Source organism: Oncorhynchus mykiss, chromosome 11 (assembly GCF_013265735.2).
Source record: "Oncorhynchus mykiss isolate Arlee chromosome 11, USDA_OmykA_1.1, whole genome shotgun sequence".
Classification (NCBI taxonomy): Eukaryota; Metazoa; Chordata; class Actinopteri; order Salmoniformes; family Salmonidae; genus Oncorhynchus; species Oncorhynchus mykiss.
This window is the reverse complement of record NC_048575.1, coordinates 62,071,672-62,098,872: the sequence shown is the minus strand read 5'-3', so window position 1 is coordinate 62,098,872 and position 27,201 is coordinate 62,071,672. Positions and strand designations below refer to the sequence as shown.

The window sequence follows — 27,201 nt, the reverse complement described above, 5'->3', positions numbered from 1 at the left end:
GCAAATCATATCATGACTCTATACGTCTACAAGCAGAAGCTCAAACAGGAAGAACCACTCCGTAGGGAAATGGTCCTCAGAATCTGAAGCTATCCTAATGCGGCTTAGGAACAAGGTGAAATCCTATTACACAGGCTCTGACGACCACTGCATGTAGCAGGTGCTACAGTCCATTACGGATTACAAAGGAAGACCCAGCTGTGCTCTGCCCAACGATGCCTCTCTACCAGACAAACTCAATGCATTTTATGCACACTTTTATAAAAACAACACAGAGCTGTGCATGAGGGCCCCTCGCCTACCCAGTTGGCTGGATTATCTTGCTCTCAGAGGCCGACGTGAGTAAGGTTTTTAATCAGGTCACCACTCACAAGGTCGCGGGGCCAGATGGTATACCAGGGTGCGTTCTCAGAGCATGCGCAGATCAGCTGACAGGCATATTCACGGTAATTTTTTACCTCTTGTCCCAGTCTGTAACCCCCACGTCTCAAGCTGACCACTATTATTCTTGTTCCATTACTCTAAGGATAACTGCCACAATGACTACTGCCCTGTAGCACTCACATCTGTAATTATACAGTGCTTTGAAAGGCTGGTTATGGCACACATCAATTCCATCATCCCAGACACCCTAGACCCATTCCAATTTGCATACCGCCTCAACAGATCCATAGACGACTAAATCTCAATTGCACTCCACACTGCCCGCACCTACCTAGATACCTATGTGAGAATGTGTTCAACACCATAGTCCCCTCCAACCTCGTCACCAGACTTGGGGCCCTGGGAGTGAACACCTCCCTCTGCAACTGGACGCTGGACTTCCTGACTGGTATAGCAAATGTCCCTACAGATGGTGGTGTGGACAGCCCAGTCCAGCATTTGGTACATTAAGTGCTAGACCTCAGCTGAATCTGGTAATGAATGGTGTGGCTGTTGGACAAGTTGAGGAGACTAAATTACTTGGCGTTACCTTAGATTGTAAACTGTCATGGTCAAAACATATAGATTCAATGGTTGCAAAGATGGGGAGAAGTCTAGCTGTAATAAAGAGATGCTCTAGGTTTTTGACACCACACTCCAAAAAGCAAGTTCTGCAAGCTCTAGTTTGGTCTAATCTTGATTATTGTCCAGTCGTGTGGTCCAGTGCTGCAAGGAAAGACCTAGTTAAGCTGCAGCTGGCCCAGAAGAGAGCAGCACGTTTTGCTCTTAATTGTAATCAGAGGGCTAATATTAATACTATGCATGCCAGTCTCTTGGCTAAGAGCTGAAGAGAGACTGACTGCATCACTTCTTCGTTTTATAAGAAACAATGTGTTGAAAATCCCAAATTGTTTGCATAGTCAATTTACACAGAGCTCTGACACACACACTTATCCCACCAGACATTCCACAAGGGGTCTTTTCATAGTCCTCAAATCTAGATAAAATTCAAGAAAACATAAAGTATTATATAGAGCCCTTATTGCATGGAACTCCATTACACCTCATATTGCTCAAAGCATCAGCAAACCTGGTTTAAAAAAACAGATAAAGCAACACCTTGCTCCACAACACCTCTCCCCTATTTGACCTAGATAGTTTGTGTGTATGCATTGATATGTAGGCTACGTCTGCCTTTTTAAAAATGTATGTAGTTCTGTCCTTGAGCTGTTCTTGTCTAATGATGTTCTGTATTATGTCATTCTGTATTATGTTTTATGTTTTGTGTGGACCCCAGGAAGAGTAGCTGCTGCTTTTGAAACAGCTAATGGGGATCCTAATGAAGTACCAAAATAACTGCAGCTTATGCTTAAACCATTGTGATTAGAACACTCTTTTAGCAACACAATTCTCATCCAAACCAGAAAATGTAGCCTACATTAGTCATAGTGTTAACTGAGGAAAGAGTAACTTAGCACAAGCGGTCATATTTAGCTAACTCTCGGCTGACAGAAACCATAATATGAATTAGCTAATAGCAATTACTATTTACAATTCATCACATCATGGGTGAGCTCATCCGTGATCTAAATAATTGAGTAAAATTCTTTCTAAAAATCTAAAGTAATCCAATGATGTGTAGTTTGTGTGCGCCGCCATGTTTGTTTTTTTCGCATCAACCAGAGATTATAAGATGAGTTGGGTCTGTTTGTAGTCTGCATGTTGAAGGGGGTGTGTCATCTACCATCATTCGCTTCCATCAATCATATCCAGAAGTTAACTCGAAACACAAGTGTCCCTCCATCTCATTTTGTTAAACATCTTTTGTCTGATAGATGTTTATGTGAAAACCAGAATGCATTGAATGATGTCAACAAACATGGCGCCACATATATTGTAGCTGGCAATTAGCTTAGCAGTAGCTCATCATAATCAGTACAACCTTCAAATAAATATTTTACACACATGTACAGTTGAAGTCGGAAGTTTACATACACCTTAGCCAAATACATTTAAACTCAGTTTTTCACAATTCCTGACATTTACCAAGTAAAAATTCCCTGTTTTAGGCCAGTTAGGATCATTACTTGATTTTAAGAATGAGAAATGTCAGAATAATAGTAGAGAGAATGATTTATTTCAGCTTGTATTTCTTTCATCACATTCCCAGTGGGTCAGAAGTTTACATACACTCAATTAGTATTTGGTAGCATTGCCTTTAAATTGTTTAACTTGGGTCAAACGTTTTGGGTAGCCTTCCACAAGCTTCCCACAATAAGTTGGGTGAATTTTGGCCCATTCCTCCTGACAGAGCTGCTGTAACTGAGTCAGGTTTGTAGTCCTCTTTGCTCGCACACACCTTTTCAGTTCTGCCCACAAATTTTCTATGGGATTGAGGTCAGGGCTTTGTGATGGCCACTCCAATACCTTGACTTTGTTGTCCTTAAGCCATTTTGCCACAACTTTGGAAATATGCTTGGGGTCATTGTCCATTTGGAAGACCTATTTGCGACCAAGCTTTAACTTCCTGACTAATGTCTTGAGATGTTGCTTCAATATATTCACATAATTTTCCTCCCTCATGATGCCATCTATGTTGTGAAGTGCACCAGTCCCACCTGCAGCAAAGCACCACAACATGATGCTGCCACCCCGTGGTTCACGGTTAGGATGGTGTTCTTCGGCTTGCAAGCTCACCCTTTTTCCTCCAAACATAACAATGGTCATTATGGCCAAACAGTTCTATTTTTGTTTCATCAGACCAGAGGACATTTCTCCAACAAGTACGATCTTTGTCCCCATGTGCAGTTGCAAACCGTAGTCTGGCTTTTTTATGGAGGTTTTGGAGCAGTGGCTTCTTCCTTGCTGAGTGGCCTTTCAGGTTATGTCGATATATGACTCGTTTTACTGTGGATATAGATACTTTTGTACCTGTTTCCTCCAGCATCTTCACAAGGTCCTTTTCTGTTGTTCTGGGATTGATTTGCACTTTAAACTCTAAGGTACATTCCTCTCCAGGAGACAGAACGCATCTCCTTCCTGAGCGGTATGACGGCTGCGTGGTCCCATGGTGTTTATACTTGCGTACTATTGTTTGTACAGATGAACGTGGTACCTTCAGGCGTTTGGAAATTGCTCCCAAGGATGAACCTTGTCAATTAGCCTGTCAGAAGCTTATAAAGCCATGACGTCATTTTCTGGAATATTCTAAGCTGTTTAAAGGCACAGTCAACTTAGTGTATGTAAACTTCCGACATCAACTGTATGTGTCCATTACAATCCATGCATGATTTGTCAGCAGTACTGGAGAACGTGAAAGAAACAGTAAATACATTATTCTCCATACAACCCGTGTGCTACAGTAGAAATGACAACACAAGATTGAGAAACTATAATGATAATTTAATAAGACACTTAATTTGATAGTAACGCACATATGTTTAAAGCTATTATCAGTAAGGAAAACAACTATGAAGGCAATGCCAGCCAGATAAGGTGCCAGGAGGGAAAAAGTTCGTGCAACTTCTGTTCTGACTGGAGATGCGCAAATGTCTGCATACTTGACCTGTGAAAACACTGGGGAAGTGCTTCGGCTCTAGTCGAAAAGGGAAGTGCTTCGGCTCTAGTCGAAAAGGGAAGTGCTTCGGCTCTAGTCGAAAAGGGAAGTGTGTGCGGCTCAGTAATGCCTTTAACGTCAATTTTCCGCAACATTGAAATGGGCTACTTCTATGTGAATTAATGAGGAGACGGAACACACCTCAATTCAAACTGTTGTTCGAAAATTAGACTTGTTAGAAAATCATTTGACAAGTTGAAACACAGCCTGTAAATAATTAGCAGGCAGCGTGCCTTGGTTTGATGGCAGCGGGGGTTAACTGTCCTGTTGAGTAACAATCACATTTTGGAACAGTGAGTGCATTCTGACATCACATGCATAAAAACCTCACGCTGGGGTGACCGTTAAAGATATTTGGAACTCATGCATGAAAAGGTTATCATCTCATCTCTGGTCAGGCAGTGGCAGTCAGCCAGCCAGGCCATCTAATGTTATGTGCTTCCCATACTGTACTGTCTAGTTTTTCAAAGTAGATAAGGTATACTTTCACGAACTGTCCCTATCGTCATTGTGTTGTGTACATTTCTCTCTCCTGCGGTCAGTGTGTATCTAAGCTAACGTAGCAGGCTTAAAAGTGTATCCGTCCAGAGATCTGTATATAATGATGAGATGCTTATGTCTATGCCCTAACAATGGGAGTCGTTGTCCCAAAGACGGGAAGGCAGGTGACAAGCTTAGGCCCAAAATAAGCCCATAGAAACGTGTTGTGCTTATATTTGACAGATTTTGGCGAGAGTGAAACCTCTCACTTTGTCTCTTCCTCTCTGATCCGTCTCTGGCGCAATGGATTATGATCATTGTAGTTAATGACCACATTTCTGCATAGAAGTAGTTTGAATATTTGCTTAATGAAAACTACAACTCCCTTCACCCGTTCACAACGTTCCATAGTCCTTGACTTGATTTCTCAGATTTCTCTCATGAATGATTTGATTTGTCTCTACAGAAACAGAGTGTGGGCAAAAATAAAATGAACTAAAATCAAGGAATTGATCCAACGTCGGTCAATTAGTTGTTTAATAGCTGAAAAAACTCCAGAGTGGTGCAGCAGTCTAAGGCACTGTATTGCAGTGCTGAAGCACCACTACAGCCTTGGGTTCGATCCCAGGCTGTGTCACAGCCGGCCGTGACCGGGAGCCCCATAGGGCGGCGCACAATTGGCCCAGCATTGTCTGGGTTAGGGGAGGGTTTGGCCCAGCGTCGTCTGGGTTAGGGGAGGGTTTGGCCCAGCATTGTCTGGGTTAGGGGAGGGTTTGGCCCAGCGTCGTCCGGGTTAGGGGAGGGTTTGGCTCAGCGTCGTCTGGGTTAGGGGAGGGTTTGGCCCAGCGTCGTCCGGGTTAGTGGAGGGTTTGGCCCAGCGTCGTCTGGGTTAGGTGAGGGTTTGGCCCAGCGTCGTCCGGGTTAGGGGAGGGTTTGGCTCAGCGTCGTCCGGGTTAGGGGAGGGTTTGGCTCAGCGTCGTCCGGGTTAGGGGAGTGTTTGGCCCAGCGTCGTCCGGGTTAGGGGAGGGTTTGGCCCAGCGTCGTCCGGGTTAGGGGAGGGTTTGGCCACAGGGATTTCCTTGGCTCATTGTGCTCTAGCGACTCCGGGTGCCTGCAAGCTGACTTCGGTCATCAGTTGAAAGTTGTTTCCTCTGACAAATTTGTGTGGCTGGCTTCCTGGTTAAGCGAGCAGTGTGTTAAGAAGCAGGGTGGCTTGGCGGGGCATTTTTCGGAGGGCACAAGACTTGACCTTCGCCTTTCCTGAGCCCGTTGGGGAGTTGCAGCGATGAGACAAGATCGTAACTACCAGTTGGTTAATCGCTCAGCACTACTAAATAGACCGTTCTATTTATTTATATTTTTGAACAGACTCTATATGCACAGTCTACACACACACACACACACACACACACACACACACACACACACACACACATACACATACACATACACATACACACACATACACACACATACACACACACACACACACACACACACACACACACACACACACACACACACACACACACACACACACACACAGTGTTGACACTGACCCTGGAGCTGAACCTGTATATAGCTTACTTACTTTCTCTTGTTATTCTTATTTCTATTTCTTGTGCTTTTCTTATTTCTATTTCTCGTGTTTTTGTTCCATTTGACTTTTTTTTATATTGGTGGAGGGGTAGATAAAAGAGAGGTTTTGGCTGGAGGATTCTGTCTGCCTGTGTGGACATGCACTCTGGATGTGATAAATATTTACTTCTGTGTGACTCTCCTGGGCTTTGAGACGGACAATTACATGAGATCTGAGAGGACATCACGTGTATAGGACGTCACACTGCTTGCTTAGCAAGTACCACTTCTTCATGATTTGGCACACATGACCGTCCTCCCTCAAGCATCTCTATAGGTCACGCCACTCAAAAGCTAGCTATTGAGCGGTGCAAACGTGAACACTTAAAACTGCAATATGTAACTTTTTGGGCGACCTGACCAAATTCACATAGAAATGTGTGTCATATGTCTGTCATTCTCATTGAAAGCAAGTCTAAGAAGCGGAAGATGTGCACTATTTCTATGCTTCCTGTTCTTAAGTTTTGTTTTTGCATCTTTTACTTTTGGTTTTGTACACCAGCTTCAAACAGCTGAAAATAAAATGTTTATGGTGATGTAAAATATATTTCACAGCGGTTTACATGGTACAATGATTATCTACACTATACTTGCTTGTTTTGACACACAAACTGAGATTAGGCAAACTAGCCCTAGTAAGCTTGACGGACGTTTCTTTGTTTCTTGTTTTGTTGGCGACATTTACATAAATAAAGGAAAACGTACGCTGACCATGCTGCACCTTGGTCCGGTCACGATGTCCGTGACAGAACTACCCACCACCAAAGGACCAAGCAGCGTGGCCAGGAGAGGCAGCCCCCTTGGGGGGGGGGCACACGGGACAGTCGGCGGCCCCGAGGTTGGAACCAGAGCCAGTCGGGGAGAGGAAGGTGAACTTGGAGGGGAGTGAAGGGAGTGAAGCAGAGACAGTTAAGGAGTTGATGGGGAGATTGGAGAAGAGAGTTAGGAGAGAGCTGTTGTGTTGGTGCATGAGGCACGACATTCGCCCTACGGAGCGTGTCCTCAGTTTAATGTCACCTGAGTCAGCTCTCCATACGTCCTGAGGTGCGTGCTAGCCGTCTAGGGAGAGGGTTGGGGCCGCCCAACGCACCAGGCCTACTGTGCGCCTCCCCAGCCCTGCAAGTCTTGTGCCAGCTCTACGCTCCAGACCTCCATTGCGCCTCCACAGCCCGGTGTTCCTGCGCCAGCTCTGCGCACTGTGTCTCCGGTGCGCTGTGACAGCCCGGTTCGTCCTATGCCTGCGCTCCGCACATGCCGGGCTAAAGTGGGCATTCAGCCAAGAGGAGCGGTGCAAAGTCTAAGCACCAGATCTCCAGTGCTCCCCCACAGCCCGGTTTGACCTGTGCCTGCACTCTGGAGGTGCCGGGCTAAAGTGTGCATTCAGCCTGGAAGAGTGGTGCCAAGGATACGCCCCAGATCTCCAGTGCTCCCCCAAAGCCCGGTTCATCCTGTGCCTCCTCCAAGGACCAGGCCTACAGTAGGTCTCCCCAGCTTGGTGAGTCCTGTGCCTGCTCCACAGGCCAGTCCAGGGCCTGCAGCGAGGGTCCCCAGTCCAGGGCCTGCAGCGAGGGTCCCCAGTCCGGGGCCTGCAGCGAGGGCCTCCAGTCCGGGGCCGGCAGCGAGGGTCCCCAGTCCTGGGCCGGCAGCGAGGGTCCCCAGTCCTGGGCCCGCAACGAGGGTCCCCAGTCCGGGGCTCGCAACGAGGGTCCCCGCACCAAAGGCGCCACAAGTGGGGGGAGGCGGAGGGGGTCTACGTCCCGCACCAGAGCCGCCGCCATAAGGAATGCCCACCCGGACCCCCTTTAAAGTCAGGTTTTGCGGCCGGAGTCCGCACCTTTGGGGGTGCGGACATAGAGAGGCTTTTATTCTCTATTTTGGGTAGGCCAGGGTGTGACTAGGGTGGGCATTTTAGTTTCTTTATTTCTATGTTTTCTGTTTCTATCTTTTGGCCGGGTATGGTTCTCAATCAGGGACAGCTGTCTATCGTTGTCTCTGATTGGGAATCATACTTAGGCAGCCTTTTTTCCTTTGTATTTAGTGGGTAGTTGTCTTTGTTAGTGGCACTACAGCCCTAGTAAGCTTCACGGTCGTTTCTTTGTTTCTTGTTTTGTTGGCGACATTTACATAAATAAAGGAAAATGTACGCTGACCATGCTGCACCTTGGTCCGGTCATTTCCGCGACGACGTCCGTGACAATAGTGCATCTTTAAGGCTGAGTAAGTTTCACACATCTCTATTTGCTATACATGCACGCACACACACACCTCGTGAAGGGGTTAGAGAAGGCTCCTCTCGTGGGGAGTAGATACACTATCTCACTCTCCCTAAGTAAAAGAAGTGTACAGTATTTTGGGTGGGGAACTGTGAATGTCAGGGTGCGATTATAAACCTTGACCTGAAATTGATAAGTGAGTTGGGCAGCAAGCGTGCGCAGGCTCAGGAGTGAATAGTGGAGTGTGCTGAAATGTCTCTGGTTGCCATGGGAGACGGTGAATAATGCATGGTAAAAGCAGAGAAACTATTCTCATCTTTCAGACAAGTACAACCTTTTCCCTCCTGGCTTAGTCTTCAAGTTTGTTTTTCACCACTACTGGTTTCCATTCTCAGTACAGTTCTAAGAAACTGCACCAACGTGCATACGCACATGCACATTTACACACACACACCATTAGTGTACAGAGTAATTACCAAATCATTACCAAATCGTAACTTGATACTCTTATTTACACCAGGTTGTTTTCCTCTAAAGAAATCTATTCAGACCCACCAAACCCAGATGTGCATTAGTGTGTGTGTTTTTCATGCAGAGTAGCATCTTTTCTCCATTTCCTCCTCCCTCATTCAGGAAGGGGACTAATGGCATTTGAGAGGATGGAGGGAGTGAGAAAGAGAAGTGGGGGTCGAGGGCAGGGCGGGAGGGAGGGAGCTGTTAGTGAGTTCCTTCCTGTGCTGTGTCATTTGTATTTCCTGTGTTAATGTTGGCCTTGAGACCAGTAAGACTACACACAACACACACACACACATACCCTGTCCCACTCTTTCTCTCCCTGACTCCCTCTTTCCATCTCTCACTCTCTTCTCTCACCTCTGTCCACCCCCCCTTTCCTCCCTGTCTATCCGTCTCCACCCACCCACACCCCCTTTCCCTCCCTGTCTATCCGTCTCCACCCCCCCCCACCCCCTTTCCCTCCCTGTCTATCTGTCTCCACCCACCACCACCCCCTTTCCCTCCCTGTCTATCCGTCTCCACCCCCCCCCACCCCCTTTCCCTCCCTGTCTATCAGTCTCCACCCACCCCCCCACCCCCTTTCTCTCCCTGTCTGTCCGTCTCCACCCACTCCCCATCCCCTTTCTCTCCCTGTCTATCCGTCTCCACCCATTCCCCCACCCCCTTTCCCTCCCTGTCTATCCGTCTCCACCCACCCCCCCACCCCCTTTCTCTCCCTGTCTATCCGTCTCCACCCACCCCCCCACCCCCTTTCCCTCCCTGTCTATCCGTCTCCACCCACCCCCTTTCCCTCCCTGTCTATCCGTCTCCACCCACCCCCCCCACCCCCTTTCCCTCCCTGTCTATCCGTCTCCACCCACTCCCCATCCCCTTTCTCTCCCTGTCTATCCGTCTCCACCCATTCCCCCACCCCCTTTCCCTCCCTGTCTATCCGTCTCCACCCACTCCCCACCCCCTTTCTCTCCCTGTCTATCCGTCTCCACCCACCCCCCCACCCCCTTTCTCTCCCTGTCTATCCGTCTCCACCCACCACCACCCCCTTTCTCTCCCTGTCTATCCGTCACCACCCACCCCCCCACCCCCTTTCTCACCCTGTCTATCCGTCTCCACCCTCCACCTTTCTCTCCCTGTCTATCTGTCTCCACCCCCACCTTTCCATCCCTATCTATCTGTCTCCACCCCCACCTTTCCCTCCCTGTCTATCCGTCTCCACCCCCCACCTTTCCCTCCCTGTCTATCTGTCTCCACCCCCCACCTTTCTCTCCCTGTGTATCTGTCTCCACCCCCACCTTTCCCTCCCTGTCTGTCTCCACCCCCACCTTTCCCTCCCTGTCTATCCGTCTCCACCCCCCACCTTTCCCTCCCTGTCTATCCGTCTCCACCCCCCACCTTTCCCTCCCTGTCTATCCGTCTCCACCCCCACCTTTCCCTCCCTGTCTATCTGTCTCCACCCCCACCTTTCCCTCCCTGTCTATCCGTCTCCACCCCCCACCCTTCCCTCCCTGTCTATCCGTCTCCACCCCCCACCTTTCCCTCCCTGTCTATCTGTCTCCACCCCCACCTTTCCCTCCCTGTCTATCTGTCTCCACCCCCACCTTTCTCTCCCTGTCTATCTGTCTCCACCCCCACCTTTCCCTCCCTGTCTATCTGTCTCCACCTCCACCTTTCTCTCCCTGTCTATTTGTCTCCACCCCCACCTTTCCCTCCCTGTCTATCCGTCTCCATCCCCCACCTTTCTCTCCCTGTCTATCTGTCTCCACCCCCACCTTTCCCTCCCTGTCTATCCGTCTCCACCCCCCACCTTTCCCTCCCTGTCTATTTGTCTCCACCCCCACCTTTCCCTCCCTGTCTATCCGTCTCCATCCCCCACCTTTCTCTCCCTGTCTATCTGTCTCCACCCCCACCTTTCCCTCCCTGTCTATACGTCTCCACCCCCCACCTTTCCCTCCCTGTCTATCCGTCTCCACCCCCCACCTTTCCCTCCCAGGCATGTTTACCAGAACTTCTGTCTGGCTGCAGACTTCCTAACTAGCCTTCCTCTCTGGTGAAAAAACTGTAGAATGGAGATCACACAAGACTTGTTTGTCAGCCTGTTTGTAGATACAGTGTTGCATTCCATTTACACACTGTTTTTGTCGAAGCTTCCAATCATTCTATAGCCAGACAAACAGATGGCAGCAGAGTGAGTGAAAGTGATAGTGGGTGAGCGAGAGAGTGAGAGAAAAAGAGAGAGGCAGGATGACAGGGATTGAGACTGAGGGAGATAGCGTGAGACATTGTGAAGTGACAAAGGGAGAGAAGAAGAGATACAGGATGAGGCAAGTTAGAGTGAGACAGAGTGAGGTTGTATGGAAAGAAGAGTGAAACAGAGTGAGACGGTTGGGCTGTGTGAGCTGGTGTTGAGACCGACAGAGGGATCCAGACACTGAGGCTGAGAGACAGAGATGACAGTGTTTTGGGATTCCACTCACGTCTCTTCAGTCTCTTCTGTAATCAGCAGACATGAGTTCCTCCCTCCCAGTGGTGGAACACTCCTGAGAACACCACTCTCCCCTGACACACACACACACACACACACACGGAGACACACAAGCACAAGCAAAGAATGCAGGTACACAGAACAGTGCTACTAACTAGAGTTATGAATAAAAAAATATTGAAAGTAACAGCTTTAGATTAATAAGGAATGAGAAAGATAGATAGAAAGTAAGATGCAGTGCATTCGGAAAGTATTCAGACACCTTGACTCTTTCCACATTTTGTTACGTTATACTGTAGCTTGTTCTAAAATGATTTGATTGATTGAATTCATTTTTCCCTCATCAATCTACACACAATACCCCATGTTGACAAAGCAAAACAGATGTTGGATTTTTTTGCAAATGTATTAAAATGTATAAACTTGAAATGAAGCTCAGGTGCAGCTTGTTTCCATTGATCATTCTTGAGATGTTTCTACAACTTGATTGGAGTCCACCTGTGGTAAATTCAATTGATTGGACATGACCTGTCTATATTATGTGCCATTGTTGACAGTTCAAGCCATGAGGTTGAAGGAATTGTCTGTAGAGCTCTGAGACAAGATTGTGTTGAGGCACAGGTCTGGGGAAGGGTACCAAAACAGTTCTGCCGCATTGAAGGTCCCCAAGAACACAGTGGTTCCATCGTTCTTAAATGGAAGAATATTGGAACCATCAAGACTCTTACTAGAGCTGACCGCCTGGCCAAACTGGGCAATCGGGGAGAAGGGTCTTGGTCAGGGAGGTGACCAAGAACCCGATGGCCACTCTGACAGAGTTCCAAAGTTCCTCTGTGGAGATGGGAGAACCTTCCAGAAGGACAACCATCTCTGCAGCACTCCATCAATCAGGATTTTATGGTAGAGTGGCCAGACGGAAGCCACTCCTCAGTAAAGGGCACATGACAGCGCGTTTGGAGTTTGCCAAAAGGCACCTAAAGGACTCCTAAAGGAAACAAGATTCTCTGGTCTGATGAAACCAACATTTAACTTTTTGGCCTGAATGCCAAGCTTCACGTCTGGAGGAAATCTGGCACCATCCCTACGGTGAAGCATGGTGGTGGCAGCATTATGCTGTGGGGATGTTTTTCAGCGGCAGGGACTGAGAGACTAGTCAGGATCGAGGGAAAGATGAACGGAGCAAAATGCAGAGCGATCCTTGAGGAAAACCTTCTCCAGAGCACTCGGGACCTCAGACTGGTGCTAAAGTTCACCTTAAAAGAGGACAACAACCCAAGCCACACAGCCAAGACAACGCGGGAGTGGCTTCAGGACAAGTCTCTGAATGTCCTTGAGGGCCCAGCCAGAGGCCGGACTTAAACCTGATCGAACATCTCTGGAGAGACCTAAAAATAGCTGTGCAGCGATGCTCCCCATCCAACATGACAGAGCTTGAGAGGATCTGCAGAGAAGAATGGTAGAAACTCCCCAAATACAGGCGTGCCAAGCTGTAACAGAGGATGGCGTAGTGTCACTCTATAACAATGTGGTTAGCATAGTGTAACCCTGTAACAGTGTGGTTAGCATAGTGTAACCCTGTAACAGTGAGGTTAACATAGTGTAACCCTGTAACAATGTGGTTAACATAGTGTAACCCTGTAACAATGTGGTTAACATAGTGTAACCCTGTAACAGTGAGGTTAGCATAGTGTAACAGTGTGGATGGTGTAGTGTAACTCTATAACAATGTGGTTAGCACAGTGTAACCCTGTAACAGTGTGGTTAGCGTAGTGTAACCCTGTAACAGTGTGGATGGCGTAGTGTAACAGTGTGGATGGCGAAGTGTAACAGTGTGGATGGCGTAGTGTAACAGTGTGGATGGCGTAGTGTAACAGTGTGGATGGCGTAGTGTAACAGTGTGGATGGCGTAGTGTAACTCTATAACAATGTGGTTAGCACAGTGTAACCCTGTAACAGTGTGGATGGCGTAGTGTAACAGTGTGGATGGCGAAGTGTAACAGTGTGGATGGCGTAGTGTAACAGTGTGGATGGCGTAGTGTAACAGTGTGGATGGCGTAGTGTAACAGTGTGGATGGCGAAGTGTAACAGTGTGGATGGCGTAGTGTAACAGTGTGGATGGCGTAGTGTAACAGTGTGGATGGCGAAGTGTAACAGTGTGGATGGCGTAGTGTAACAGTGTGGATGGCGTAGTGTAACAGTGTGGATGGCGTAGTGTAACAGTGTGGATGGCGTAGTGTAACTCTATAACAATGTGGTTAGCACAGTGTAACCCTGTAACAGTGTGGATGGCGTAGTGTAACAGTGTGGATGGCGAAGTGTAACAGTGTGGATGGCGTAGTGTAACAGTGTGGATGGCGTAGTGTAACAGTGTGGATGGCGTAGTGTAACAGTGTGGATGGCGAAGTGTAACAGTGTGGATGGCGTAGTGTAACAGTGTGGATGGCGTAGTGTAACAGTGTGGATGGCGTAGTGTAACAGTGTGGATGGCGTAGTGTAACAGTGTGGATGGCGTAGTGTAACAGTGTGGATGGCGTAGTGTAACTCTATAACAATGTGGTTAGCACAGTGTAACCCTGTAACAGTGTGGATGGCGTAGTGTAACTATAACAATGTGGTTAGCACAGTGTAACCCTGTAACAGTGTGGTTAGCGTAGTGTAACCCTGTAACAGTGTGTATGGCGTAGTGTAACTCTATAACAATGTGGTTGGCACAGTGTAACCCTGTAACGGTGTGGATGGCGTAGTGTAACTCTATAACAATGTGGTTAGCACAGTGTAACCCTGTAACAGTGTGGTTAGCGTAGTGTAACCCTGTAACAGTGTGTATGGTGTAGTGTAACTCTATAACAATGTGGTTGGCACAGTGTAACCCTGTAACAGTGTGGATGGCGTAGTGTAACTCTATAACAATGTGGTTAGCACAGTGTAACCCTGTAACAGTGTGGATGGCGTAGTGTAACTCTATAACAATGTGGTTGGCACAGTGTAACCCTGTAACAGTGTGGTTAGCGTAGTGTAACCCTGTAACAGTGTGGATGGCATAGTGTAACAGTGTGGATGGCGTAGTGTAACTCTATAACAATGTGGTTAGCACAGTGTAACCCTGTAACAGTGTGGTTAGCGTAGTGTAACCCTGTAACAGTGTGTATGGCGTAGTGTAACTCTATAACAATGTGGTTAGCACAGTGTAACTCTGTAACAGTGTGGATGGCGTAGTGTAACTCTATAACAATGTGGTTAGCACAGTGTAACCTTGTAACAGTGTGGATGGCGTAGTGTAACTCTATAACAATGTGGTTAGCACAGTGTAACCCTGTAACAGTGTGGATGGCGTAGTGTAACAGTGTGGATGGCGTAGTGTAACTATAACAATGTGGTTAGCACAGTGTAACCCTGTAGCAGTGTGGTTAGCGTAGTGTAACCCTGTAACATTGTGGATGGCGTAGTGTAACCCTGTAACAGTGTGGATCGCGTAGTGTAACCCTGTAACAGTGCGGATGGCGTAGTGTAACCCAGTAACAGTGTGGTGAGAGTAGTCAGGATTGGGTAGGTTACTTTCTAAATGTATTTCTGTTACAGTAGCTAGTTACCTGTCAAATTGTAATCAGTAACGAAACTTTTGTATTAGCCAAACTCCGTTACTTTTGGATTACTTTTCCCTTAAGAGGCGTTAGAAGAAGCCAAAAATTATCCATCAAACACATTTGGTGTGTCATCATAGTGGTCTGACTTGCTCATGTGGAACAAACTTAAATTTGCACCTTTTTTCAATGCTGAATTGAATGTCATTGAGAAAACAGAAATGTGTCAATGTTTTTTTCTCTCGCAAACATCCTTTCTGAATTTAAAATTAATCATCTAGTTTTTCAAAAGTATTCTTAATCTGATTATAATATTTTTGCTCTTAACGGAACAGATTACAGTTTGTTTTTTTCTAATCAGATTGCATGTATTGATTACATGTACTCACTTACTCTCCAACCCTGAGCGTAGTGTAACAGTGTGGTTAGCATAGTGTAATCCTGTAACAGTGTGGTTAGCATAGTGTAACAGTGTGGTTAGCGTAGTGTAACAGTGTGGTTAGCGTAGTGTAACAGTGTGGTTAGTGTAACCCTGTAACAGTGTAGTTAGCGTAGTGTAATCCTGTAACAGCGTGGTTAGCCTAGTGTAATCCTGTAACAGCGTGGTTAGCGTAGTGTAACCCTGTAACAGTGTGTTTAGCGTAGTGTAACAGTGTGGTTAGTGTAACCCTGTAACAGTGTGGTTAGCGTAGTGTAATCCTGTAACAGCGCGGTTAGCGTAGTGTAATCCTGTAACAGCGTGGTTAGCGTAGTGTAATCCTGTAACAGCGTGGTTAGCGTAGTGTAATCCTGTAACAGGGTGGTTAGCGTAGTGTAATCCTGTAACAGGGTGGTTAGCGTAGTGTAAACCTGTAACAGTGTGGTTAGCGTAGTGTAATCCTGTAACAGTGTGGTTAGCGTAGTGTAATCCTGTAACAGGGTGTTTAGCGTAGTGTAATCCTGTAATAGGGTGGTTAGAGTAGTGTAACAGTGTGGTTAGCGTAGTGTAATAGTGTTGTTAGAGTAGTGTAACCCTGTAACAGTGTGGTTAGCGTAGTGTAATAGTGTTGTTAGAGTAGTGTAACCCTGTAACAGTGTGGTTAGCATAATGTAATCCTGTAACAGTGTGGTTAGCATAGTGTAACAGTGTGGTTAGCATAGTGTAATCCTGTAATAGTGTGGTTAGCATAGTGTAACAGTGTGGTTAGTGTAGTGTAACCCTGTAACAGTGTGGTTAGCGTAGTGTAACCCTGTAACAGTGTGGTCAGCGTAGTGTAACAGTGTGGTTACTGTAGTGTAAACCTGTAACAGTGTGGTTAGCGTAGTGTAACCCTGTAACAGTGTGGTTAGCGTAGTGTAACAGTGTTTTTTAGTGTAGTGTAACCATGTAACAGTGTGGTTAGCATAGTGTAACCCTGTAACAGTGTGGTTAACGCAGTGTAACAGTGTGGTTAGCATAGTGTTATCCTGTAACAGGGTGGTTAACATAGTGTAACAGTGTGGTTAGCATAGTGTTATCCTGTAACAGGGTGGTTAACGTAGTGTAACAGTGTGGTTAGTGTAGTGTAACCATGTAACAGTGTGGTTAGCATAGTGTAACCCTATAACAGTGTGGTTAACGTAGTGTAACAGTGTGGTTAGCATAGTGTTATCCTGTAACAGGGTGGTTAGCATAGTCTAAGTAGGAGAGGTCAGAGTGTTTCCTCTGCTTCAGCTTTCCTCAGTCCTCAGGCACACAACCACACACATACCTCAGATCTCAATGCTACTCTCAGCTCTTGTCAAAGTGTAAACAAGGTTCTGTGTGAACTGTAGACTGAAGACTCTTAATCAGTGTGTGCGGTTTCAATGTTTGAACAGGTTAGGTGCTAGAACACCAGGCCTTAACTTGTACACACTACCAAACAATGCTGTCCAACAGTACAACAGTATTAATCTCACTCTTGGAGTGAGCCTGTGCACAAATGGTTGTGTTTAATCTGTAAACCATAGTAACATAAACCTACTGTTGAGCCCCCTCCAGCACACACAGTCCAACTTGGCTAAGACGTACCAACTGTGTTTCTAACAAGAAAGCTTAGAAGGTGTGCTTGTAGTCGATGTGAAATGTAGTTTCATTCAAAAATAAAAAACTATTGTGGTAGTTGTCCTGTGATGACATGTAGGGCTGGAAGGCTGTTGTGTTGAGGCTGTCTGTGTTGTGTGTTGCAGCAGCTGTAGGGCTGGAAGGCTGTTGTGTTGAGGCTGTCTGTGTTGTGTGTTGCAGCAGCTGTAGGGCTGGAAGGCTGTTGTGTTGAGGCTGTCTGTGTTGTGTGTTGCAGCAGCTGTAGGGCTGGAAGGCTGTTGTGTTGAGGCTGTCTGTGTTGTGTGTTGCAGCAGCTGTAGGGCTGGAAGGCTGTTGTGTTGAGGCTGTCTGTGTTGTGTGTTGCAGCAGCTGTAGGGCTGGAAGGCTGTTGTGTTGAGGCTGTCTGTGTTGTGTGTTGCAGCAGCTGTAGGGCTGGGAGGCTGTTGTGTTGAGGCTGTCTGTGTTGTGTGTTGCAGCAGCTGTAGGGCTGGAAGGCTGTTGTGTTGAGGCTGTCTGTGTTGTGTGTTGCAGCAGCTGTAGGGCTGGAAGGCTGTTGTGTTGAGGCTGTCTGTGTTGTGTGTTGCAGCAGCTGTAGGGCTGGGAGGCTGTTGTGTTGAGGCTGTCTGTGTTGTGTGTTGCAGCAGCTGTAGGGCTGGAAGGCTGTTGTGTTGAGGCTGTCTGTGTTGTGTGTTGCAGCGGCTGTAGGGCTGGAAGGCTGTTGTGTTGAGGCTGTCTGTGTTGTGTGTTGCAGCAGCTGTAGGGCTGGAAGGCTGTTGTGTTGAGGCTGTCTGTGTTGTGTGTTGCAGGGGCTGTAGGGCTGGAAGGCTGTTGTGTTGAGGCTGTCTGTGTTGTGTGTTGCAGCAGCTGTAGGGCTGGAAGGCTGTTGTGTTGAGGCTGTCTGTGTTGTGTGTTGCAGCAGCTGTAGGGCTGGAAGGCTGTTGTGTTGAGGCTGTCTGTGTTGTGTGTTGCAGCAGCTGTAGGGCTGGAAGGCTGTTGTGTTGAGGCTGTCTGTGTTGTGTGTTGCAGCAGCTGTAGGGCTGGAAGGCTGTTGTGTTGAGGCTGTCTGTGTTGTGTGTTGCAGCAGCTGTAGGGCTGGAAGGCTGTTGTGTTGAGGCTGTCTGTGTTGTGTGTTGCAGCAGCTGTAGGGCTGGAAGGCTGTTGTGTTGAGGCTGTCTGTGTTGTGTGTTGCAGCGGCCGTAGGGCTGGAAGGCTGTTGTTGTCGTTTTCTCCCAGTGAAGAAGGCTGATGTGCAGTGGGGGCAGGGAATATCTTGATGTTTTTCTTGTTGGTTTATTTGGAAAAGGCTGCTTAGTCAGCAGGTCAGGTAGATATCCCCCCCCCCCCCCCCCTATCTCTGAGAAGGCAGACTCAGCAGACCTCCAGGCTGCCAGTGAGTGGAAAGCATGCTGGGTAATCCGGAGTGAGAGGAGAAATTAAGGCAGGGGAAAAGAACACTACCATTCCCAGAGAGAGTGCAGTACTGTGAACACACACACAAACACATATGCCACACACCTGTCCTGAACAATGTTCTCCACCACTGAGCCTTCCATCCATACCTTCATTTGTTTAAGCCAAATACACACACTCTGTTTACATAGAGAAGTGCAATTTCAACACAAGAACTGTATGTGTCCTGTCCCAACACAGTGGGGTGGGAGTAGTTTGCCATTATCTTGGCTCTGATTAGTAACTGTGTTGCAGTCTGACCTAAAAAATCAGCCAGCGGAAACTTCAGAGTTTGGGTCTGTCTCACAGTCTATGCCGAAGGAGGGAGAGGTAGAGGGTGAAGAGAGAGGATGAAGGAGGAGGGGGAGAGAGGACGACAGAGAGTTGACAGGAAAGTGTGGAGGGGTGGAGAGAGAGGCAGAGAAGAGGGAGAGAGGGAGTGAGAAGATATGCAGACAAACTGCATTTACTGAAGTGTTTATTGTTTTGCGGAACACGTTTGATACAAAGCTGCTGATACTGATACTTTTTATATATGACTATTAACAGTTGATAGTATACATTAGAAGAATCCTATATGTTGTCTGTACAGAGAAACCATAACTAACAGGTGGAGGTTGTAGTTGTGGTATTGTAATGTTTGGGAGACTGTGTGTGTGTGGGAAGGGTGTAGACTGTCTTCCCTATCACTCACCAATGTGTCAGACCACTCACCACCTCTTTGCGGGCCGCCAGCATCTCGCCTCCATTCCCTACCTCTGAACCTTGACCCTTAATTACGCTCCTGTCCGTGTCCATCTCCCTGCCTCCCTGCCCATAGCCGTTGCCTGGTGGTGTATTGGGGAGTTTGTACTATAGCACAGGAAGCAGTCCAAGGCAGTGGTGAAACGTGCCCGCGCCACCCGTCTGAGAGAGAACAATATAAAGAGTAAAAATAACCTGGGCGGCTGGCCTGCCACGATGCCACAGTGCCAGGTCAGGAACACACACAGGAAAGAGCCCACAGAGACAGAGGATGGAGGGGAGACTCGTTTGATCACGACATGATAACAAACTGGGCTACTGTTATGATCTGCTCCTGTATGAGCTGGATTATAGGTAGTCATGAGCTGGATTATAGGTAGTCATGAGCTGGATTATAGGTAGTCATGGGCTGGATTATAGGGAGTCATGAGCTGGATTATAGGGAGTCATGAGCTGAATTATAGGGAGTCATGTCCTGGATTATAGGTAGTCATGGGCTGGATTATAGGTAGTCATGTCCTGGATTATAGGTAGTCATGGGCTGGATTATAGGTAGTCATGTCCTGGAATATAGGTAGTCTTCGGCTAGATTATAGGTAGTCATGGGCCGGATTATACATTGTCATGGGCTGGATTATAGGTAGTCATGGGCTGGATTATAGGTAGTCATGGGCTGGATTATAGGTAGTCACGGGCTGGATTATAGATAGTCATAGGCTGGATTATAGGTAGTCATGTCCTGGATTATAGGTAGTCACGGGCTGGATTATAGGTAGTCATGTCCTGGAATATAGGTAGTCATGGGCTGGATTATAGGTAGTCATGGGCTGGATTATAGGTAGTCATGTCCTGAATTCTAGGTAGACATTTCCTGAATTATAGGTAGTCATGTCCTGGATTGTAAATCAAATCAAATCAAATTTGGTTAGCAGATGTTAATGCGAGTGTAGCGAAATGCTTGTGCTTCTAGTTCCGACAATGCAGTAATAACCAACGAGTAATCTAACTAACAATTCCAAAACAACTACCTTATACACACAAGTGTAAAGGGATAAAGAATATGTACATAAAGATATATGAATGAGTGATGGTACAGAACGGCATAGGCAAGATGCAGTAGATGGTATCGAGTACAGTATATACGTAGACATATGAGATGAATAATGTAGGGTATGTAAATATTATATTAAGTAGCATTGTTTAAAGTGGCTAGTGATATATTTTACATCAATTCCAATTATTAAAGTGGCTGGAGTTGAGTCAGTGTGTTGGCAGCAGCCACTCAATGTTAGTGGTGGCTGTTTAACAGTCTGATGGCCTTGAGATAGAAGCTGTTTTTCAGTCTCTCGGTCCCAGCTTTGATGCACCTGTACTGACCTCGCCTTCTGGATGATAGCGGGGTGAACAGGCAGTGGCTCGGTGGTTGTTGTCCTTGATGATCTTTATGGCCTTCCTGTGACATCGGGTGGTGTAGGTGTCCTGGAGGGCAGGTAGTTTGCCCCCGGTGATGCGTTGTGCAGACCTCACTACCCTCTGGAGAGTCTTACGGTTGTGGGCGGAGCAGTTGCCGTACCAGGCGGTGATACAGCCCGACAGGATGCTCTCGATTGTGCATCTGTAGAAGTTTGTGAGTGCTTTTGGTGACAAGCCGAATTTCTTCAGCCTCCTGAGGTTGAAGAGGCGCTGCTGCGCCTTCTTCACGATGCTGTGTGGGTGGACCAATTCAGTTTGTCTGTGATGTGTTTGCCGAGGAACTTAAAACTTGCTACCCTCTCCACTACTGTTCCATCGATGTGGATAGGGGGGTGTTCCCTCTGCTGTTTCCTGAATCATCTCCTTAGTTTTGTTGACGTTGAGTGTGAGGTTATTTTCCTGACACCACACTCCCAGGGCCCTCACCTCCTCCCTGTAGGCCGTCTCGTCGTTGTTGGTAATCAAGCCTACCACTGTTGTGTCGTCCGCAAACTTGATGATTGAGTTGGAGGCGTGCGTGGCCACGCAGTCGTGGGTGAACAGGGAGTACAGGAGAGGGCTCAGAACGCACCCTTGTGGGGCCCCAGTGTTGAGGATCAGTGGGGTGGAGATGTTGTTACCTCCCCTCACCACCTGGGGGCGGCCCTTCAGGAAGTCCAGTACCCAGTTGCACAGGGCGGGGTCGAGACCCAGGGTCTCGAGCTTGATGACGAGTTTGGAGGGTACTATGGCGTTAAATGCTGAGCTATAGTCGATGAACAGCATTCTCACATAGGTATTCCTCTTGTCCAGATGGGTTAGGGCAGTGTGCAGTGTGGTTGAGATTGCATTGTCTGTGGACCTATTTGGGCGGTAAGCAAATTGGAGTGGGTCTAGGGTGTCAGGTAGGGTGGAGGTGATATGGTCCTTGACTAGTCTCTCAAAGCACTTCATGTTGACGAAAGTGAGTGCTACGGGGCGGTAGTCGTTTAGCTCAGTTACCTTAGCTTTCTTGGGAACAGGAACAATGGTGGCCCTCTTGAAGCATGTGGGAACAGCAGAGTGGGATAGGGATTGATTGAATATGTCCGTAAAAACACCAGCCAGCTGGTCTGCACATGCTCTGAGGGCGCGGCTGGGGATGCCGTCTGGCCCTGCAGCCTTGCGAGGGTTAACACGTTTAAATGTTTTACTCACCTCGGCTGCAGTGAAGGAGAGTCCGTATGTTTTGGTTGCGGGCCGTGTCAGTGGCACTGTATTGTCCTCAAAGCGGGCAAAAAAGTTATTTAGTCTGCCTGGGAGCAAGGCATCCTGGTCCGTGACTGGGCTGGTTTTCTTTTTGTAATCCGTGATTGACTGTAGACCCTGCCACATACCTCTTGTTTCTGAGCCGATGAATTGCGATTCTACTTTGTCTCTATATTGACACTTAGCTTGTTTGATTGCCTTGCGGAGGGAATAGCTACACTGTTTGTATTCGGTCATGTTTCCGGTCACCTTGCCCTGATTAAAAGCAGTGGTTCGCGCTTTCAGTTTCACGTGAATGCTGCCATCAATCCACGGTTTCTGGTTTGGGAATGTTTTAATCGTTGCTATGGGAACAACATCTTCAACGCACGTTCTAATGAACTCGCTCACAGAATCAGCGTATTCGTCAATGTTGTTGTTTGACGCAATACGAAACATATCCCAGTCCACGTGATGGAAGCAGTCTTGGAGTGTGGAATCAGATTGGTCGGACCAGCGTTGAACAGACCTCAGCACGGGAGCTTCTTGTTTTAGTTTCTGTCTGTAGGCAGGGAGCAACAAAATGGAGTCGTGGTCAGCTTTTCCGAAAGGAGAGCGGGGTAGGGCCTTCTATGCGTCGCGGAAGTTAGAATAGCAATGATCCAAGGTTTTGCCAGCCCTGGTTGCACAATCGATATGCTGATACAATTTAGGGAGTCTTGTTTTCAGATTAGCCTTGTTAAAATCCCCAGCTACAATGAATGCAGCCTCAGGATATGTGGATTCCAGTTTGCAAAGAGTCAAATAAAGTTAGTTCAGAGCCATCGATGTGTCTGCTTGGGGGGGAATATATACGGCTGTGATTCTAATCGAAGAGAATTCCCTTGGTAGATAATGCGGTCGACATTTGATTGTGAGGATTTCTAAATCAGGTGAACAGAAGGACTTGAGTTCCTGTATGTTGTTGTGACCACACCACGTCTCGTTAACCATAAAGCATACGCCCCCGCCCCTCTTCTTACTAGAAATATGTTTGTTTCTGTCGGCGCGATGCGTGGAGAAACCAGCTGGCTGCACCGACTCCGATAGCGTCTCTCCAGTGAGCCATGTTTCCGTGAAGCAAAGAACGTTACAGTCTCTGATGTCCCTCTGGAATGCTACCCTTGCTCGGATTTCATCAACCTTGTTGTCAAGAGACTGGACATTGGCGAGAAGAATGCTAGGGAGTGGTGCGCGATGTGCCCGTCTCCGGAGTCTGACCAGAAGACCGCTTTGTTTCCCTCTTTTACGAAGTCGTTTTTTTGGGTCGCCGGCTGGGATCCATTCCGTTGTCCTGGGTGAAAGGCAGAACACAGGATCCGCTTCGCGAAAGTCATATTCTTGGTCGTACTGATGGTGAGTTGACGCTGCTCTTATATTCAGTAGTTCTTCTCGACTGTATGTAATGAAACCTAAGATGACCTGGGGTACCAATGTAAGAAATAACACGTAAAAAAACAAAAAACTGCATAGTTTCCTAGGATTGCGAAGCGAGGCGGCCATCTCTGTCGGCACCGGAACATGATTCTGGTATAGGTAGTCATGTCCTGGATTATAGGTAGTCATGGGCTGGATTATAGGTAGTCATGTCCTGGAATATATGTAGTCATGGGCTGGATTATAGGTAGTCATGTCCTGGAATATATGTAGTCATGGGCTGGATTATAGGTATTCATGGGCTGTATTATAGGTAGTCATGGGCTGGATTATAGGTAGTCAGCGGCTGGATTAGTTGTAGTCATGGGCTGGATTATAGGTAGTCATCGGCTGGATTATGGATTTTCCTAGGGTTCAGTGTCTCCTGGTGTTGGAATTTTGGATGTCTTTGGACCTTTTCTGCATGAGCGTGTTAACAGTTACCGCCTCACTGATACACCATCCTCATGACCTAACCTGACTTTGTGTGTGTGTGTCTTCCAGAGTGCAGCAGCAGCTCCCAGTCCCATACTTGGCAACCTTCCCCCAGGAGAGGGAATGCCAGTGGGACCCGTACCTCCAGGATTCTTCCAGGTACACACACACATACACACACACACACACACATACATACAGTGTATATACAGTTGAAGTCGGAAGTTTACATACTCTTAGGTTGGAATCATTAAAACTCGATTTTCAACCACTCCACAAATTTATTGTCAACAAACTATGGTTTTGGCAAGTCGGTTAGGACATCTACTTTGTGCATGACACAAGTAATATTTCCAACAATTGTTTACAGACAGATTATTTCACTTCTAATTCAATGTATCACATTTCCAGTGGGTCAGAAGTTTACATACACTAAGTTGAATGTGCCTTTAAACAACTTGATGATGTCATGGCTTTAGAAGCTTCTGATAAGCTAATTGACATCATTTGAGTCAATTGGAGATGTACCTGCGGATGTATTTCAAGGCCTACCTTCAAACTCTGTGCCTCTTTGCTTGACATCATGGGAAAATCAAAAGAAATCAGCCAAGACCTCAGAAACAAAATTGTAGACCTCCACAAGTCTGGTTCATCCTTGGGAGCAATTTCCAAATGCCTGAAGGTACCACGTTCATCTGTACAAACACTAGTACACAAGTATAAACTCCATGGGACCACGCAGCCGTCATACCGCTCAGGAAGGAGACGCGTTCTGTCTCCTAGAGATGAACCTACTTTGGTGCGAAAAGTGCAAATCAAGGACCTTGTGAAGATGCTGGAGGAAACAGGTGCAAAAGTATCTATATCCACAGTAAAACGAGTCGTATATCGACATAACCTGAAAGGCCGCTCAGCAAGACAGAAGCCACTGCTACAAATCCGCCATAAAAAAAGCCAGACTACGGTTTGCAACTGCACATGGGGACAAAGATCGTACTTTTTGGAGAAAAAAAAAATAGAACTGTTTGGCAACAATGACCATCATTATGTTTGGAGGAAAAGGGGGAGGCTTGCAAGCCGAAGAACACCATCCCAACCGTGAAGCACAGGGGTTGGCAGCATCATGTTGTAGGGGTGCTTTGCTGCAGGAGGGACTGGTGCACTTCACAAAATAGATGGCATCATGAGGGAAGGAAAATTATGTGGATATATTGAAGCAACGTCTCAAGACATCAGTCAGGAAGTTAAAGCTTGGTCGCAAATGGATCTTCCAAATGGACAATGATCCCAAGCATACTTCCAAAGTTGTGGCAAAATGGCTTAAGGACAACAAAGTCACAGTATCGGAGTGGCCATCACAAAGCCCTGACCTCAATCCTATAGAAAATTGGTGGGCAGAACTGAAAAAGCGTGTGCGTGCAAGGAGGCCTACAAATCTGGAGGTTTACACCATCTCTGTCAGGAGGAATGGGCCAGAATTTACCCAACGTATTGTGGGAATGTCACGTCCTGACCTTAGTTCCTTTTGTATGTTTCTATTTTAGGTTGATCACGGCGTGAGTTGGGGTGGGCACTCTGTTTTGTTCTTGTGTTTATATTTCTATGTGTTTGGCCTGGTATGGTTCCCAATCAGAGGCAGCTGTCAATTGTTGAGAACCATACTTAGGTAGCCTGTTTTCCCACTCTTGTTTGTGGGAAAACTTTTCTCCCCAATTTTGTGGTATCCAATTGTTTTTAGTAGCTACTATCTTCTCTCATCGCTACAACTCCCGTACGGGCTCGGGAGAGATGAAGGTTGAAAGTCATGCATCCTCCGATACACAACCCAACCATGCCGCACTGCTTCTTAACACAGCGCCATCCAACCCGGAAGCCAGTCCTGCCACAAGTCCTGCCACATCCGACCAGCGTCAGAGCCGGTGTACTACGAATCGATCTTAGTCCTGCATTGACGCTTTGCCTGTTTGATGGTTTGTCGGATTTCTTATAAGCTTCTGGGTTAGAGTCCCGCTCCTTGAAAGCGGCAGTGTTACGCACACCTCTATGAAGAGGGAACGCAACACCCTGCTACAACTAAACTCTCTGTGAAGTGAAAAAGGTATGGACTGTAGGTGCGAGTAAGAATGACAACAGACAGAATGTGGTACCGTTTACTAGGACTTTATTCCTTTACACGGTAATATGGGGAAAAGGGGCTGGACGGAACCAAAGCAAAGAAAGTAAATCTCAAAGCCCCCCCCTCTCCTTATCTTACCTGCCTAACCACTTTTACCTAATTTAGCACCACCTGGTGCCCTAACCAAAATACAGGGGGTGGTCCGCCCAGGTCTTACGTAGTGTGCCTAGACAGTGAATATACTACGGGTATATGCATGCCCGCGGGCCTCTTGCCTAAGCACTCCCAAGGTGCCTTCCCCTTTCCCCCTGGGAACAAATGAAACAGATTATTAAACAATTTCACAAACAAACTAAGAAACAAAGTACATCAAATAAGCTCTATCTGAGCAACAAACTCACAAAGCATACCAACTTCCCAGCAATGAACTCCCATCAAAATCAACCTCTAGCAAAATCTCTCTGCAATGACCTCCAAGCAAATCTCTCTGTCACAAACAATCGCTCTGCAATGACCTCAGCAAAATCTCTATCACAAACAATCGCTTTGCAATGACCTCCCAGCAAATCTCTCTCAGTAATCCCTACCTCCAAAATCTCCCTCTCCTGAACAGAACACTGACTTTTATATAGCTTCAGAATGAATGTAACTGGAGACAGCTGTGTCTTGACGAGGGGGCGGGGTCAGCTCTCCAATTAGCCCTGGAGTCGACCAATCAGCTGCTTGAGGGATTTCAGGAAGCCATTTCCTGAAATAAAACACATGCAAATACACAAACTACAACACAAACTGGGGAACGTAACACGCCCACCACAAAAATTGCAAACCTAGTTTTGCAATAACAAAAGCCATCACTTCCCCAGTTAGTAAACCCGTGATAGAGCGTCAGCAACCACATTCGCCGAGCCCTTCACATAAGCTACAAAGTCTGATTCTTTTCCTCTACCTCGCTTAGATGACTGTATTGATAGAATTGGCTCTGCTGCTTACGTTAGTAAGTTAGATTTGCTAAAAGGTTATTGGCAGGTGCCTCTGACCTCTCGAGCTTCTGACATATCGGCTTTTGTTACGCCAGATAACTTTGTACAATACACTGTGATGCCCTTTGGCATGTGTAATGCACCTGCTACTTTTCAGCGGCTAGTTAACATTGTGTTTGCAGATCTGCCAAATTGTACTGCTTACCTTAACAGGCAGCTCTACCCTTTAGCTCAGTGCAGATGTTGCCTGTAATCCATGGCTTCTGGTTGAGGTATGCACATACAGTCACTGTGGGGACAGCAGAGAGGGGTTTTGATTAATCTGGCCCTTTGTACACCGGGCTATGGTCCAT

The 27,201-nt window shown here is 47.1% G+C and overlaps 1 protein-coding gene across 1 annotated transcript in view; it reads left to right on the top strand.

Annotated features, from left to right (window-relative positions):
* Positions 1–27,201, top strand: part of LOC110536178 (single-stranded DNA-binding protein 2) — a 131,850-nt gene that overhangs the window by 81,464 nt on the left and 23,185 nt on the right. Inside the window, exon 5 of the mRNA XM_021621782.2 lies at positions 23,822–23,911. Coding sequence (XP_021477457.1) covers positions 23,822–23,911 — 90 coding nt within the window. The remainder of the gene's footprint in view (positions 1–23,821; positions 23,912–27,201) is intronic.